The sequence below is a fragment of the Trichosurus vulpecula genome, chromosome 1 (genome assembly GCF_011100635.1).
Source record: "Trichosurus vulpecula isolate mTriVul1 chromosome 1, mTriVul1.pri, whole genome shotgun sequence".
NCBI classification, from domain to species: domain Eukaryota; kingdom Metazoa; phylum Chordata; class Mammalia; order Diprotodontia; family Phalangeridae; genus Trichosurus; species Trichosurus vulpecula.
The window spans coordinates 400,359,877-400,376,446 of NC_050573.1; the positions used below are offsets into that span (position 1 = coordinate 400,359,877).

The 16,570-nt window shown below is 39.4% G+C and overlaps 1 protein-coding gene across 1 annotated transcript in view; it reads left to right on the plus strand.

Annotated features, from left to right (window-relative positions):
- Positions 1-16,236, plus strand: part of SPEF2 (sperm flagellar 2) — a 212,752-nt gene extending 196,516 nt beyond the window's left edge. The window contains exons 28-33 of the mRNA XM_036746413.1: positions 4,009-4,238; positions 13,635-14,827; positions 14,988-15,205; positions 15,301-15,509; positions 15,619-15,742; positions 15,873-16,236. Coding sequence (XP_036602308.1) covers positions 4,009-4,238; positions 13,635-14,827; positions 14,988-15,205; positions 15,301-15,509; positions 15,619-15,742; positions 15,873-16,236 — 2,338 coding nt within the window. The remainder of the gene's footprint in view (positions 1-4,008; positions 4,239-13,634; positions 14,828-14,987; positions 15,206-15,300; positions 15,510-15,618; positions 15,743-15,872) is intronic.
- The last annotated feature ends 334 nt before the right edge of the window (positions 16,237-16,570 follow it).

Below are 16,570 nucleotides of genomic sequence, written 5' to 3' on the forward strand. Positions count from 1 at the left end.
ATTTCTGCAGGACTTCTTCAATGGCAGGGAGCCCAATCAGAGTACTAGTCCTAATAAGGTTGTTGCCTATAGTACAGCTATCCTGGATGCCATCTTGTCCAGAGATTAATCTGAGAAGGTTCAGGACTTCTTCAATGGCAAGGAGCCCAATAAGAGTACCAGTCCTAATAAGGCTGTTGCCTATGGTGCAGCCATCCTGGATGCCACGTTTTCCGGAGATGAATCTGAGAAGGTTCAGGACTTCTTCAATGGCAGGGGGCCCAATAAGAGTACCAGTCCTAATAAGGTTGTTGCCTATAGTACAGCCATCCTGGATGCCACCTTGTCTGGAGATAAATCTGAGAAGGTTCAGGACTTGCTGCTTTTGGACATCATTCCTCTTCTTCTTGGTATTGAAACTGCTGGTGGCATTATGACAGTTCTAATCAAATGTAATACCACCATCTCTGCCAAGCAGATATGGGCATTTATCATGTACTCAGACACCTAGCCTGGTGAGCTTGTTCACATTTACAAAGACTTGAGAGCAATGGCAAAGGATAACAACCTGTTTGACAAGTTTGAGCTCACAGCAGTCTCCTCAGACCCCAGGGGTATTCCTCAGATTAAAGTAACAAATGCAGATGGCATCCTCAGAGTTTCTGCTGGGGATAAGAAAACGAGCAATGAGAATAAGACTACTATTACCAATGACAAATGTAGTCTGAGCCAAGAAGACGCTGATCATATGGTCCAGGAAGCTGAGAAATACAAGGCTGAAGATGAAAGCAGAGAGACAATGTGTCCTCCAAGAATCACTTGGATCTTAGGATTTTAACATGATGGCTACAGTAGAGGATGAGAAATTCCAAGGAAAAATTGGTGATGAAGATAAATATAAGATCCTTGATAAATGCAACAAAACAATCAACCGTCTGAATAAGAACCAGACTGTTGAGAAAGAAGAACTTGGGCATGGGTGGAATGAATCGGAGAAGATCTGCCCCCTTGTCATTGCTAAGCTGTACCAGAGTACAGAGGCCATGTCAGAAGGTATTCCTGGGGAGTTTCCAGAGGGTGGAGCAGCCCCATCCAGAGGTACTTCTTCTGGACCTACAATTAAAGGGGCTGACCGAAAACACCAGAAGAAAGAGCAGTGCACACAACTTTCAAAAGCGGAAGGACTCAAATTTGTAGTCAAGGCAGTGGCAGTTTAAAAATAACATTTAAGCTACTGTGTAAATCTGGGCATTTTGAATACTTGAATAGGTACAGAGGGAGAGAAGTGAACAACATAGAATTTTATCAGTACTATAGACAAGTGGAAATGCAATTCTTGTTCCACAGAATAAAAAGTATTTAAAGTTGACATCATAAAAAAAATCTCTGAAGTAAAATTTGTCTCCTCAAATCATTGTGTTTACTGTCTAACCTTTGGCATTTGTGCATAGATATTTTAGGCCAAGGGTTTTGCTCTTGGTTTCTATTTTGATTTTTTTTGTCTGTGACTTTCTGGGTGTCTAAAGAGCTATTCTTCCTGCATTGTAGCTTCTTTCTATGTTCCTGAGCTTGGTTGACTCTGCATGTGTTTATCCCATTACCCCATCCGTTTTTAGCTTCAAGTTCTTTCAAGTTAGATTTTCAAGACACCAGACAAATATGTTCAAATCAGCGCTTTTTGGTGTATCCAGTCCCTAACTATAAGCCTCTTATTCCTATATTTTAAGCTAGAGTCTAAAAATCCACATTCACATGCATGCATGCACTTGCTTGGATAGTAGATTTTTATTTGGGAAATTTTCTGTAAATATTTTCCCCAAAATTATTAATTTTTACAGATGACAGGATGGATGGTTTCCCTAAGAAAAACTAGGAATTCAGCTCTTCAACTAAATCTATTTATTCTCTCAATTTCTTTTTCTTGTTTTATTGCTTTGTATACTACTTACAAAAGCACTCTTGCATCCATTTTATTAAAGCATCCCTTACAAGCCTGGGAGGTAGGCATGGATGGTATCATTACTCCAGTTTTACAGGGGAAGAAATTGAGGACCAGAGAAGTGGAGTGACTTGAACAAGGCGATATGGATAGGAAATAGGGCAGAGGTAGAACTGTGCTAGAGGTCTTCTGCCTCCTGGTCTAGGTTACTTCCACCATACTACGCTGCCTCTTAAAGACAATAAGGAACATGGAAGACAGATACAGTGCATTCTGGTTTGCAAAGCACTTTCTTAACAATATAGCTGATTTATATGGATATCGATGACTTGCTGACATAACTAATCAAGATTGATATTTACATAGAGCTTTAAGGTTCACAAAACCCTTTATACAAATTACCTCATTAAAAAAGAACCTTGGAAGGTAGATACTAAAGCTGTTATTATCCAGATTTTACATATAAAGAAAGTGAGACTCAGAGCATTTAAGTGACTTGACCACAATTAGGAAGTGACATGTCGAGTTGTTTTTTAATCATGTCTAACTCTTCGTGACCCCGTTTGGGGTTTTCTTGGCAAAGATACTGGAGTACTTTTCGGGACAGCTAGGTGGCAAAGTGAGTAGAGCACCGGCCCTGGAGTCCGGAGGACCTGAGTTCAAATCCAGCCTCAGACACTTGACACACTAGCTGTGTGACCTGTGGGCAAGTCACTTAATCCCAATTGTCCTGCCTTCCCTCCAGCAAAAAAATAAAAAAAAAACAAAGCAAAAACAAAAAAAAAAAAAACTGGAGTACTTTTCCATGTCCTTCTCCAGCTCATTTTACAGATGAGGAAACTGAGGCAAACAGTGTTAAGTGACTTGCCCAGGGTCACACAGCTAATAAATGGCTGAGACCATATTTGAACTCAGGAAGATGAGTCTTTCTGACTCCAGGCTTGGCACTCTATGCACTATGGTGCCACCTAGCTGCCCATTAATCTCTACGAAGTGTCATGCCTGAGGCATGAATCTAGACCTAGTGGTTCTGAATCCAGTTCTCTTTTCATTAAAAATCATTCTCTGTCTACACACTTTGAGAGCCACGTGATTTGTTTGCAGCCCTGGTGATGATTATGGAGCTGTTTGGAGTCTTCACAATTGATCACCTGTGCCATGGTCCGTTTTGAAAACTATGTTAGTTGTAGAAGCAGTATGTTGGAGTGTATGGAAAGCTGGCTTCAGATCTAGGAGGGCCTGGATTCAAGTCCTGCCTCTGACACAAACTGATTGTGAGTCCCTATGCGAGTCACTTAAATTCTCAGTACCCTGGGCAGTACTTGAAGACAAAAGTTTCAGAGCAGGTGCCAATCTCTTATTAGTAGAGGGGGTTTCCTCACTAGGAATTTCCTAGAACCAATGCACTCAAAGCTCTGATTACAAAACAAAAACAGAAAAACCTCAGATGACATTGACACGCAGTTACAAAAATTTACATTAGACATAGCTCTTCCTGACATCCTATGAAACGTTACAGTGTTCCTGTTTATAACCTTTATTGAATTTATCCCTTAAGATGATTTTATATGATTTATTATTTGAAAGAAATTCTTAGTATGCAATTCATATTTGACCAGTATCTCTGGATATGAGATCAACTCATATGCACCTTAGTGTTTAACAAATTGTGTTTAATATAGAAAGAGAGACACAGTGCATAATGGTTAGAGGGCCATGGGTTCAAGCTGTGTAATCATGAGTTATACTTTGCTAGGGCTGCATTGAGAGGCAACAATCTAAGTTTGTACATTGCAGAAACATCACCAATCTACATTTTCCCTATTAGTGGTTTTATAAACTGATGAAATCACAGGTCTCTTTTTAAAAAAATAGTATAAAAATTGTATTATTCATTTATAAAATGCATAAATTATAAGACTCTTTATCCCCCTAAGGCGTACTTTAGGGTGCACATCAAAGTATCTTTCTTAGCTAGAAGGTGCACTCTGAATTGCAGGATGTGTCTCTTGTATAAACACCTAATATTATTCTAGCATTTTTTTGAATTTAGAATTACCTCCTTTGTGTATTGTGTTCATTCTGAGCAGCGTGGAAAAATTAACTGAAGTGGCACACTACCACATCGAAACGTCAACAAGGATTCAGCATGAACTTATTTTAAATGGTGAAGACTTCTTCATCAACGGCGATGTGAAAGTCTTTCCTGATCCCCTTCCTCCAATTCGGCCACCACCTGTGGAGAAAGAAATAACTACTTACCTCACTATCAAACAGCTCAATACCCTTCGAAAAGAGTTTATGGAGATGGCACCAAAAGGTAGGGGGAAAAATTATTGATCTAGGCATCTCTGAGAAAAGTTAAAATTCACCACCACAGTAAGGATAATTGTCACTTCTTGGAAGAGGCAGGTAAAGTCTGCATTGTGGAACTGGTTATTATGAAGCCAAGCAAATAGGACCCAGTTCTCCTTTGTTTCAAAAGGACATTTGTGCTGAACTTGTCCTTCAAGATTGGGGAAATCAAGTTTAGTTATACCTTATATAACTCATAGCCAGGCTGCTGCCAATTACCTTGGCCTCCTTCCCCCTGTTTCCTTTTAAGATTCAGAAGTAATCTCCTTAGAAAACCATGGATCTCTCTCCCAGTATGGCCAGCTGGCTAGCACATTTCACATCTAATGTAACCACAGAAAGACTACTACTTTTCCTTTTTCTTAGATTCCCATTTAAGCCAGAGAGATAAAGGGAAAGGGAATAACCATTTATACAGTACCTACTATGGTCCAGGCACTGTGCTAAGCTCATCACAAAGAATAACTCATTTGAAGAGATGAAGTATTTTGTTAAAGGGAGCCTCCATTCCTCTGTGAATTCTTCCACAGTTAATCACCAGGAGTACCCATACCATGGGTCACTAGTGTTATGCTTACAGGTAATGAGAATCCAAACATGGTTTTCTATGTATGCTTAATTAACCTATTAGCCCAGAGCAGAGCCTCTAATGAAACAGTGAGTTGGAGCAATTATTCCAGGCTTCATGAAGCTTTGCAGTGTCTCAGGCAATCCGCATTCAGAGGAAAAAAAAGGTGGCTCCATCCACTGGTCCTAATTTTTAAAAAGCCTGAATAATGGATGGATGGATGGATGGATGGATGAATGGATGGATGGATGGTTGGATGGATGGATGGATGGATGGATGGATAGATGGCAGGATATATAGATAGATGAAAAATGAGTGAAAAGATATATAGATAGATAGATATATACATACATACATATATACATTCATGCATACATATAGTCAAACGTAACACTCCTCACCTACCCCATTCCTCCCCAGTATCCAAGCTGTAGGTTGCCCTTCTGTGAATTCTTTCCCCATGCACTGCTGATCTTTTAACCTGGTTTCACCTGGATTAAAATGTCATACGACTAAGGGAAGAAGAATACTGTTTATGTAAGAGTGAAAACAGAAAATGTGAACAATGCCTGACAACCAAGAAGTAACATTCTTTTACATCTCTGAAAATGTGCACCAGCAGTCTTTAGGGTCTGAGCAGAGGGGAGAAGAGGGAGGGAACAAGCATTTGTTAAGAGCCTCCTATGTGCCAGGCCCAATGCCTGGTGCGTAGGAGAGGAATGAGTGAGTGAATGAATCAATGAATGAATGAATGAATGGAGGGAGGGAGTGAATGATTATTTGTTAAGCCCATTCTGTGTGCCCAGTACTATGCTTAGGGCTGGAGATACAGATATTTAAAAAGAAAGAGTCTCTGTTCTCAAGGAGCTCACACTCTCATTAGGGGAGGCCATACACGAAAGAAAGGCCATGGCCAGGCACCTGTAGAGTCCTGAAAATCCTAAAGGTACGAGAGTAGAGAGGATGGCAAGGCAAATATCTCTTTCTAGTGCCAAGGCGCCACAAGGCATGAAGGCAGAGCAGATGGTAAGACCTAGAGGATCTCAGGAGACAGAGTAAATGGAGTAATTGACTCCCATCTCATCTAAGCCCTAGGGATGAAAAGAAGGGGTTAGGGAGGGGTATGCTGGTAGACATTTAACAGCTGCTTCTCAGGACAGGAATTATTAATATATTTAACATTTTCTGCATTGTTAACATTTTCTCTATCACTTTGTTAAGTCTAGACAATCAACAGAATCAAACCATGGTTTTTAGCATTTACAGATTTCAGAGATATAAATGCTCTCGTTGAAAATTTTATTATCAGCTCTCATGAGCCGATTTGAACTGTTCCCAGCACATTGCTGGGAATACATTGTCTTCCATGGTGGTAGTGGCTCCTCCCACAGACTGTCTCACTTTCCCATGTGGGCTCTGGAATGGAACTTGCCAGAGAAGGGGATGAGGGAGAAAGGCAAAAGGGACAAGCACTTGGTTGGGGCAGCCCTTCCCACCTCTGGATATCCCAGATGTAAAAGTAGCCATGATAGTAGCTCATGGTCATTTAGCACTTTACAATTCACAATGACCATGGCCATATGAGTTAGGCCATGCAAATATTAGTCTCCCTGGAAATGGAGATCCAATGGTCACAGAGCTTATAAGGTCTTAGACTTAAATGTGGATGTTCTCACTTCAAGTCTAATGTCTTTTACACTGCAATAAGATGTAACTAATTTTCTGCCTTCAGAAAAATTTAGAATTGGGAAGAAAAGGCAAATAAATATACAAGTAACCATTAGGGAACATAAGCAACTTTAAGAAGATTGATCACAAGCAACACATAAGAGGTCAGGAAGATAAAATCAATTAGTGATTAGTGTGGTGGGTAGGTTGGTCAGGGAAGTCTTCTTAGGGGATTTGCCATGCATTTAAAGGAAATGAAAGATGTGGACTGTCAGAGAGGCAGCTGAAGGCATCTGAAGTGGGAAAATGGAATGGCCAAGGAAGTAGTAAAAATAATAAGCAGGGAATGATGAGGAACTGGCTTTGTATTCCCACTGCCCTGGCTGCAGAAACTGTAGGCCAAAGGCAACAGAAAGAAAGTGGCCCACAGGAAAGAGGAGAGATTAAGTTACAGGAGCAGGACTGTCCCGCTACGCCCAGCTCTCAGGTTAGTAAAAACAGCTGAACCAAAAGGGACGGCTCCAAAGGCAACAGCAGTTATAAAGTTGCCCGGCGCTCTGCCAGTTCTGGGAACTGATAAGCCTTGATGAAACTGAAGAAATCCATTTTTATTGTTGCTTGATTATTATGTGTTTTGGGAAATATGAATCATGTGTTTTGGAAGTTTTGTTTAAAAAATATAGAGGAATAAAAAGAACGAATGTCACTTGACCTTTGGACCAAGATCAGGCCCGGGAGCTCTCTGTTTGCTGACTGACTTCAACATTCAGGGCTCAGAATGATGCCACAGAGGTCTGCTTTTGCCTCTCCAAAGCCCAAGTCATGATCTCAGGGAAATGCCTGTCCATCTCCTTCAGTATTAGAGTGGCTGTAATAGGTGGAAACCCCAAGTGTTCTCATTGGCTTTCATGATAACATACATTCACTTTTAAGTCAATTTCTTACTATAATTGTTTTCTTCCTATAATCTAAAAAAAGGAGAAGGAAATAGTCCCTGTTTTGCACTCCACAGAATTCCATAATTTCAAAAAGCCATATTAAATGAAGTGATGTTCATTGTGAAAGAGGAAATATAGAATGCTAGTTTAAAATTAATGAATTTCTTAATTCCTGCAAAACATTTTAAAATATGATATGGGAAAATAAGCATTTTAGTATTTCCTCATGTATGCTCCAGTATACATCATAATACATTAATGGAATCTCTTTGGTTTTCTGGAAATATAATGAAATATGCTCCTCTAAAAAATGACAGATTTAGTATTACTCACATGTTGTACCCTCAACAGGGCTTTTAAGGTCACATTTACAAGGAATGTTTATATAACTAAATTACTTCTTGACACGTGTGTTCCTGTCACACTAAATTAACCTATATGCAGTTTCTGGAGAAAAAGGATATTGTTTGGTTAAAGTAAGTAAATGCTTAAGAATGTTTTCATGAGATGGTAGGTATCTAGTGTTTTAGTTACTGAAGAAATTGCTTCTGCATGTGATTTAACCCATTTGAGTACCAAAATTAGTTTTTATTTAGATATTTCATTTATGATAATGTTAAATAAAAGTTCATAGAATCATAGATTCAGAGCTAAAAAGGGACCTCAGAGGTCATTTAGACTTATTCCCTTCCCCCATTTTTCAGCTGAAAAGAATGTCAGAGAGGTTAACTGACTTGCTGAATGAAGAAGGATTTGAATCCAAATCCTCTGAGTTATTCCAAACTCCTTTTATTGGTTTAAAAAAAAGTGTCAATCTGTTATTCTAAAGGGACTTTTAAAAATTATTAGATAATAGGGTCATAGATCTAGACCTCAAAGACCATCTAACTCAACCCCTTTATGTTGCAAAAAAAGGAAACTGAGGCCTAGAGGAGCCAAGTGATTTCTCCAAAAAGACAAAAATAATAAGTGAATGTCAGAGTCAGGATTCAAATGCAGATCGGCTGACTGCAGATTCAGTGTCCTTCCCACTCCATCACACTGCGCTTTTACATTGTCATCGTTCAGTTGTCGTTTTGGTCATGTCCGACTCTTTGTAACCTCATTTGGGGGTTTTCCTTGGCAAAGATACTGGAATGGTTTACCAGTTCCTTCTCCAGCTCATTTTACAGATAAGGAAACTGAGGCAGGACTTGCCCAGGGTCACACAGGTAGTAAGCGTCTGAGGCCGGATTTGAACTCAGGAAGAGGATTCTTCCTGATCTTAGACCCCCACACGCCATCCATTGAGCCACATATCTGCCCTTGTGCCCCCTCAGATGTATAATTAGAACTATAGGTAAGACAATAATGTAGCAAGAACAAATTGTAACTGGTAGAACTAGAGAAGGCCTCCTGCACACTGTATGGACCTTCAGTGAAGGATGTAGAGACCACAGACAAGAGTCACACAGGATGTACCTTTTCCCACTATCATATACTGTGGTATATGAGTACCTGTAATGAATTGTGAAAATCTTATTATATTTGTGTAGTTCTCAACACCCAAGAAAGTCCCAGAAATTTAGAGAACTTATCAATTAGTTCCTCTAGAACTCCCCCACAAGCCATCTCCCCTATCCCTCTTTCCTATACCCCTTTCATGCCCTTTCAGGAATTTAGGAAGGAAATAATATGACACTCACTCTTGCCCCAGATATCCTCTAAGCCAACCATCATTTCTGTTTTTTTTTCTTTGCTCTTCAGATGTTATTGTGAAACTTCTCATTATGTTTCATTTCAATTTTTCTCCCATAAAAATGAATTGAGGGTGTCAGAGTGACAAATGTAGCATGTCTAAAGCAATGCTCTCCCCTGCGTTATTTCAAAGAAGATAGAAATTTATTTCTGCATTGTTAAATTTTATCTCAGGGTTAATTCCTTGAAGTTGCCATTTCAGGGCTGATTGCCTTCATATTGTCACCATCCAATACCACTGCTACCTAGTGAAAGATGGAATTAGGATGATGTCAATTTGTTCTCCTGGTGCTTTCTGTTCCTGCCTGCCAGACACTGATTCTCCCACAACAATTTTTACCCTGATCACCACCACCTTTTAGTCAGGGCTCAAACAATTTAACTCAATTTAAAGACTCACAGAGAAAATTGTAAGCTGAAAAAAAATTTAATAACTCTAGGAGATCTTGGAGTGAGGGTCACATTGTGAGCTTAATAGAACCAAATCATTTCATTCCCAGAAACTTAATCTCTCAAGTGTCCAAAAATGATACCAAAAGAGAAGTCAGACCAGTGCCATAAAAGTACATCTCAAAACTTGTGATTCAATTATTTCATGCAGCCTAGACAAAGCAGCTCTTTGGGAAAAGCCCCACAGTTCATGGCAAACAGCATTACATTGGGATGCTTTGAGAGCCTAATGTACCAAGCACACAAGCATTGAAAGACTACCACAAAGGGGCAGCTAGGTGGTGCAGTGAGTAGAGCATCAGCCCTGGAGTCAGGAGGACCTGAGTTCAAATCTGGCCTCAGACACTTGACACATGTACTGGCTGTGTGACCCTGGGCAAGTCACTTAACCCCAGATGCCCTGCCAAAAACCAAAAAGAAAAAAAGACTACCATAAGGAGCACCACAGTGCATCCTGAGTGTAGCAACATCTTGTCTCCAGACATCAAATGCTAAGCATGTCTATGTAGGCTGATTCTGATAGAATAAAAGTGTCCCCTGAAAAAGCCAGAACACTGTGATCTGTTCTTTTGCTCCAATGAAAATTCTCCCCAACTTATTGAGGAGGTTTGTGTGGTTTCCATACAGAATTTATTCAGTAGGAATCTGGACCTTTTGGGGAAAGAACATAACTTTTCAACCTCTGGTGTCTGAGCCCAGGAGGCATCTCAAACGATGTGCACTCCCTGAACACCTCCAAGATGTAGAAACCACTGGTCCAGGCCAAGAAACCATGGAAGAGAAAAGGGCTCAGATGTTGTTCAAAACCGTAGTTGTCACTAATCCTGTGACCTTGAGTCACTGATTTATTCTGTGCCTAAGAAATCAAGCAGCTTATAGTATATCACTAAGAACTTTGTTAGTGACAATAAAAGTCCTCTTCAAGAGGCTCCCCACCCACATATGCAATGAAGCGGACCTGAGTTTAAATTCTTCCTCTGATGCTAATCATTTAATCTCCCCGGGTCTCCATAAAATGAGGAGTTTGGACTCTATGTTTTCCTTTTGGATCACTTGAGTGCAGTGAAGTATTTAGCTTGGAGAACCTAGTGACTTCACCAGCAAAAAAGCTTGACTTCTGGCCATAGCGGATTATCTATAGTTTATCCAGATAGAAGTCCTAGCGTAGTCCTAGAACTCCATCTTAACCAGTCTCTGGTCTCAGTTATTCTATTAGCAAGTCCATGTTGGGACACCAAGTTTTATTGTTGCAACTACTACCTATCTATGAGTTGATCATTTGGTTTTCAGCTTCAGTTAACACTGAGATGTCACACTCAGTTGTGAAAAAGATAGCTATAGGAAAATATCCTTTGGATGCCTTGGAGAGTTTTGAAATAGTAGGGATACTCCTATTGGTAGGAGCCTTTTGGGGCATATATATCTAGGGGAAGCTGATACGAGACAAAATGGCCATCAATCTGAGTTTAGTAAATATAAGGTTTGTTTAGTATTTAGACACGTACAGTATTTTCATAGCCATATGATTAGTGTTTAGAACAGAGGCATCAAAACATAATATCCTCAAGCCCCCTGAACCAAATTAAAATGTAATGGAGAACTATTTAATAAAATAAATAAAATACAATAGAATAGAGATAATGTTAACATGGGTTTTCTAAGTCAATAGGAAACCCACAGGGATCCTTATATATATAATTTAGTGGCCCATTTCTGTTTAACAACATTGGCTTTAGACCATGTGTCAGGACCAGAGTTACAACTTGGTCTTTTACTGTCACCAACATGTTTTCCTGATGAGGAATATTATTCCCTCCCCAAAACATATTTATAAATCATGTTTTAAAAATCACTCTGGAATGACCTCCCCCAAAATACAATGGTGTCATTCCCTCTATACTTGTATGGTTGTTTTAGAAGTAATTGTGACCCTATGTACTCTTCCACTTTTAATCCTTGGTAAAAACCGCACTATTGGTCACCAATCTGGCAATAATAATAATAATATATAGCTAATTAAAGTAAACATGGATAATCACCTTTTGAGAAATGGGACAACTTACTGACATCCATTATCTTTACTAAGCATGCATTACCAATTATGCATTTGTTTGTTCCCTTTCCATTTAGAGAAACAAATAATATAAGGCAATTATATTGAGAATAATGGAGACTAGAATCTTTTTAAATAAATCTCTCAGAATCACAAAATTTTAGAGATGAAAAGGACCTAAGGGATCATTTTGTCTAGACTTATTTAACAGAGGTGGAAACAAAAGGCACAGAGAAGTTAAGTGGATTGTTCATGGCCGCAGTGTCAAGATTCTTGAATTGTAAACACCTGTTCTTTCCACTACACCAGGCTGCTTTTTCTTTAAGATCAATCGCTTCTCATATGATTTCACATATTTATGTGTAATTTTAAAGTTTTCATATTGCGACTTCTTTCATTTACTCTGTATATCAACAAGCACTTATGTAGACATTGGCTTTAAACAGTCCATATTTTTCCAAACATCATGTAACTAAAGAGAAGCAAGAAGAAGCAGTGGAGACAGCTCTCAAAGGGGGAACTCAAAGGTTCCATTGCCTTCTCTTACCTAAGTATTTCTTGGGCTTTGGGGTCTGCCACTTTTAAAAGAGAAAGTGACGATAGAGATCGTGTTTCTTGCACTAGGCCTTGAATTATGGATTGCCTTTGGATAGATAGGGAGAAGGGCAAAGAGCATTCCTGGCAGACGGGTAACATTATGGTCAAAAAGGCAGAAGTACGAAATAATTATGGTGCATATTAAGGGGAGAGCCAGGGGAGGGTACAATGAGTCAAATAATTTTTAAAAATAAAGAGAAATAAAAGGCTGTATTTTCCCAGGGAAATATGTACAACCACAACAAAATCAAACATGTTTGAAAAATCTTTTGTCCATTTGTTTCTCCAGCTTCTACACATTAGCCCCTTACTTACAGAGACCTTGAATTATCTGTCTTCATGTGTAAATTAAGCCAAGTGAGACATCCGGTCAGTTTTTTTTTTCCCTTTCCTAGATTCTTTGCTCTAGCAAGGTAGAGAAATTACAAGAGTGTGCTAAATAGTTCAAGCATATAAGGTACATTTGAGTATTAATGTAGTAACTCATGATCTTCTCAAAATCATCTCCCATATATCTTCAATCAAAAGTAATAACACTGTCCTAGTCACCTCGTCTTGAAATCTTGTCGTCTTTGACTCTGCTATATGTCCCTTGCCCTCTACATAGAGTCACCGAGTTTTGTTGCCCTTTCTTTCATAATGTTGGTTGCATCCATTCCTTCCTTTCCTTTCATTTCCTTTCCTTCCATTTCCACTCTAGTCCAATCTCTTATGTTCCCCTGCCTCCATTTTCCACCCTCTCCTTTCCATCCTAGATGTCCCAATCAAATGGATCATATTCCCTTGCTCAAAAACTTCAGTGGTTCCTATAAGATAAATTTCAAACTCTTTAGCCCCGCATTGAAGGCTAAATCCATGTCCTGGCAATAGTCTATTTTTCTACTACCTCCTACAACTTGACTACACAAACCTACTTTAGCCAAAATGGTCTATTCACTATCTTCAGAAAATGGCTCGCACTTTTCTACCTTCAAGACTTTGTTCATGTTCCCCACTGCCTGAAATGCTTTCCCTCATCCTTTCTACTTATCCAAAATGTATCCATCCTTCAAGGCTCAACTTAAACCCCACATCATCCCTAAACATTTTACCATGAAGTGATCTTTCTTGGCTCTAGATTCCTGTAGCACATGTTTATGGGCCTTCTTAGAGTTTTTGGAACTAGGGAGAGACTTACTGACTCATGGGGAATTCCCAGTTTTTTTAAAGAAAGGTAAATATTAAAGTGAGGGGAAAATGTAAAGTAAAAGGTTTAAGAACTAAATTATCTTGTGGCATCATTGTAGAGAAAGTATCAAGGAAGTGGAGATTATATATGCTTTATTGTTAATTTACTTTTTGAAACTGTAGCCAAAACACCATGGAAGTATTTTAAAAAAGGAGGCTCTTCAATTGATACTCGAAGATATGCTGAGGAAAAGAAAAGGCTGAAAAATCTTGACTATTACCTACCTAAGAGGAACAACCAGTTTTTGAAAATTTGGCTAAAAAGATACCCCTGGCTGGTGTATGATGACAGATCAGACCTAATGTTCTGTGGCTTGTGTCGAAAACATGGAGTGAGCTCAGGAGGAAACCAAGTTAGTTTTTTTTATGGCACCAACAACTTTAGGACTGAATTTCTCCAGGCACATGACAACAGTGAGGCTCATGCCAAAGCTTCTCTAGCAGAAGCAACAGGTGTTTCCACCTTGACTGATGCTGCCAAAGAGCAGCTGATGAAGAATAGGAACAAAGTAATCCTGGGAAGAATAGAAAACCTCTTTAGGTCATGTCATGCTATTGCCAAGACTGGGCGTCCCCTCAAAGACTTTGTCTGGATGTGCAAACTGGATGATATGAAAGGTGTAGATGTTGGTCCAGTATTCAGAACTGACAAGTCAGCGAGGACTTTTGTATATTTCATTGCTGAAGTAGAACGCAGGTCACTGAGAGAGAAACTAGAAAAATGTAAGTTCTTCTCACTCATCAGTGATGGCGGCACAGACAGCATCATAGAAGACACCAAAGTCATTTATGTACAGTTTGCATACGAGGGCAAAGTCCATTGTCAGGTTGTTGGAGTGCAGACCGTGGACAAGATTGATCCTGTAGCAATAAAAAATGCCATTGAACAAACACTTGAGAAAAATCTTCAGCTAAATCTGTCTAGCAAAGACTGGTCCAAAAAGCTAGTCGGGTTTGGGAGCAACGGCACAGCTGTCATGGTAGGAGAGAACAATGGTGTGGCCAGGCTTTTGAAAGAAATCCAGCCATGTGTGCAGACAGTCCACTGTTTTGCACACCGGCTTGAGCTAGCTTACCAAGACGCGTTGCAGAGCGTCCAACTATACAATACTGTGAATGATCTTCTCCAGAATGTGTATTATTTTTACCATGATTCACCCTCAAATAAAAATGCTCTAATAGCCACCTTTGAAGACCTTAAAATCCACCCTGTGATTCCTTGTCGAATTGGCAACAGCAAGTGGCTCCCTCGTTTACAGACAGCTCTCCAAGTCTTTCTCAAAGGATATTCTGCAATTGTCAAGCAACTGAGAACAGTAAGTACTTTTCAGGTCTATTATTTGACTTTCTTTCAGATAAACAGACACACAGACACAGATACACACACACAAACACACCCCCCAAACCTCTTTTGTTAAGCATTTTGATACCATTTTGAAAGAAGTAAGCTCTTGTTTTATTTCCTGGCTGTTATAGATACCTGAAGGCAGAAGTACCTCTGATCCTCAGAAAGCTACGGAGCTCCTACAATTCCTGCTCCAAGCTGAGGTTGTCAGATTTGCTCACTTCCTGCTGGATGTAATCAATGTCCTCAGCATTTTGTCCCGAGTCAATCAGGATAGAAATTCGTCAATAGGAGACATATTTGCAACCTTACAATCAACACTAGGAACACTCAGCATGTATAAAAAAAGGTAGGGTGTCTTAGATGATTGGTGAGCTAGAGCACACCCAACAAGTTTGCTTTAGAAAATTATTCACCCCTTATTTTATTTTGTAATATGTTCAGACCAGGTCCAAAGGAACGTCTGGCTGAGTCTGCTACACACTTTCATGGTAACCAACTTCTAGGAAATGGAAACATCTCTGAAGTACGGAACATAGTCTTAACAAACCTCACAAGGCATCTTCGTGATTGTTTCAGTGATGCCAGCCATGATGTGGTGAGAGCAACCACTATTGGAAGTTTCAAATTATGGCCAGGAAAGATAGATCAAGGTAAAATATATACACTACTCCAGTATATACTTGTTGGTCTGTGTGTTCTGAAATCTCTGTGGATGATTTCTTTTTCTCCTACATAATTTTTTCTCATATCCATCTATAGAGTTTGGTGAGAAAGAGATAGCAATTCTTACAAAGCATTACGAACCTGTGTTGGAAGGCGCCAATGTGAAAATTGATGAAGTGGAAACAGAATGGAGCATGATGAAATTAGAGATTTATAATCGGTAAGAAGGAAAGCTAAGAAAGCTCAATTATGATAAACTAATGTTGATGCTTTTGAAGTGTTCATAGATCTTCGTATATACCTATAACTAGAATCGACTAATTCTTGACACTTTTAATTGTCTCTTACAGATTTCAGAACATCCGAAAGTTAACGTGGGATTTTGTTAATTCCATCTACTCAATCAAGTATCCCAATATATTGACCCTAGTAGATCTGGTGTTGACACTGCCTGCAAGTTCAGCTGAGGCAGAACGTGGGTTCAGTCAGATGAAACTAACCAAGTCACAAATGCATTTTAAAATAAAGCCTGAGAGCATGACTGACCTTTTAATAATCCAGCTGAATTCTCCAGATATCAACAAGTTTGACCCCAAGAAAGCCATCCATCTGTGGAACACATCTTGGCAGAGAAGTACACCCCCACCAACTGACCATATGATAACTATGTCAGATTACTCCTCAAGTTCAGATAGCCTTTATGAAAGTGATTAACATTGTAAGAGAGAAAAGAAAATTGGGGCTTCATATTTCTTCACATAAAGTATAGAGGTCTTCTAACAGCTATTATAAAATGGAACTTAAAAGCAAATTATCAACTAAATTTCATCTAGAAGAAATGGTGTCCAGACCTACTTAAGTACCTTCCAGCTGTGAAGGGAACATCTCTGAAGATGCTTTTTGTCAAAATCTCCTGGGTTTTGTTGGACTTGGAGTCAGGCTCTCTGAGTTTGAATTCTGCTCTGGACTCTTGCTAGCTCCGTTGCCAGAGCCTGGGTTTCCTCATCTGTAAGAGGGAGATAATAGTGTGTACTACCTACCTCACAGA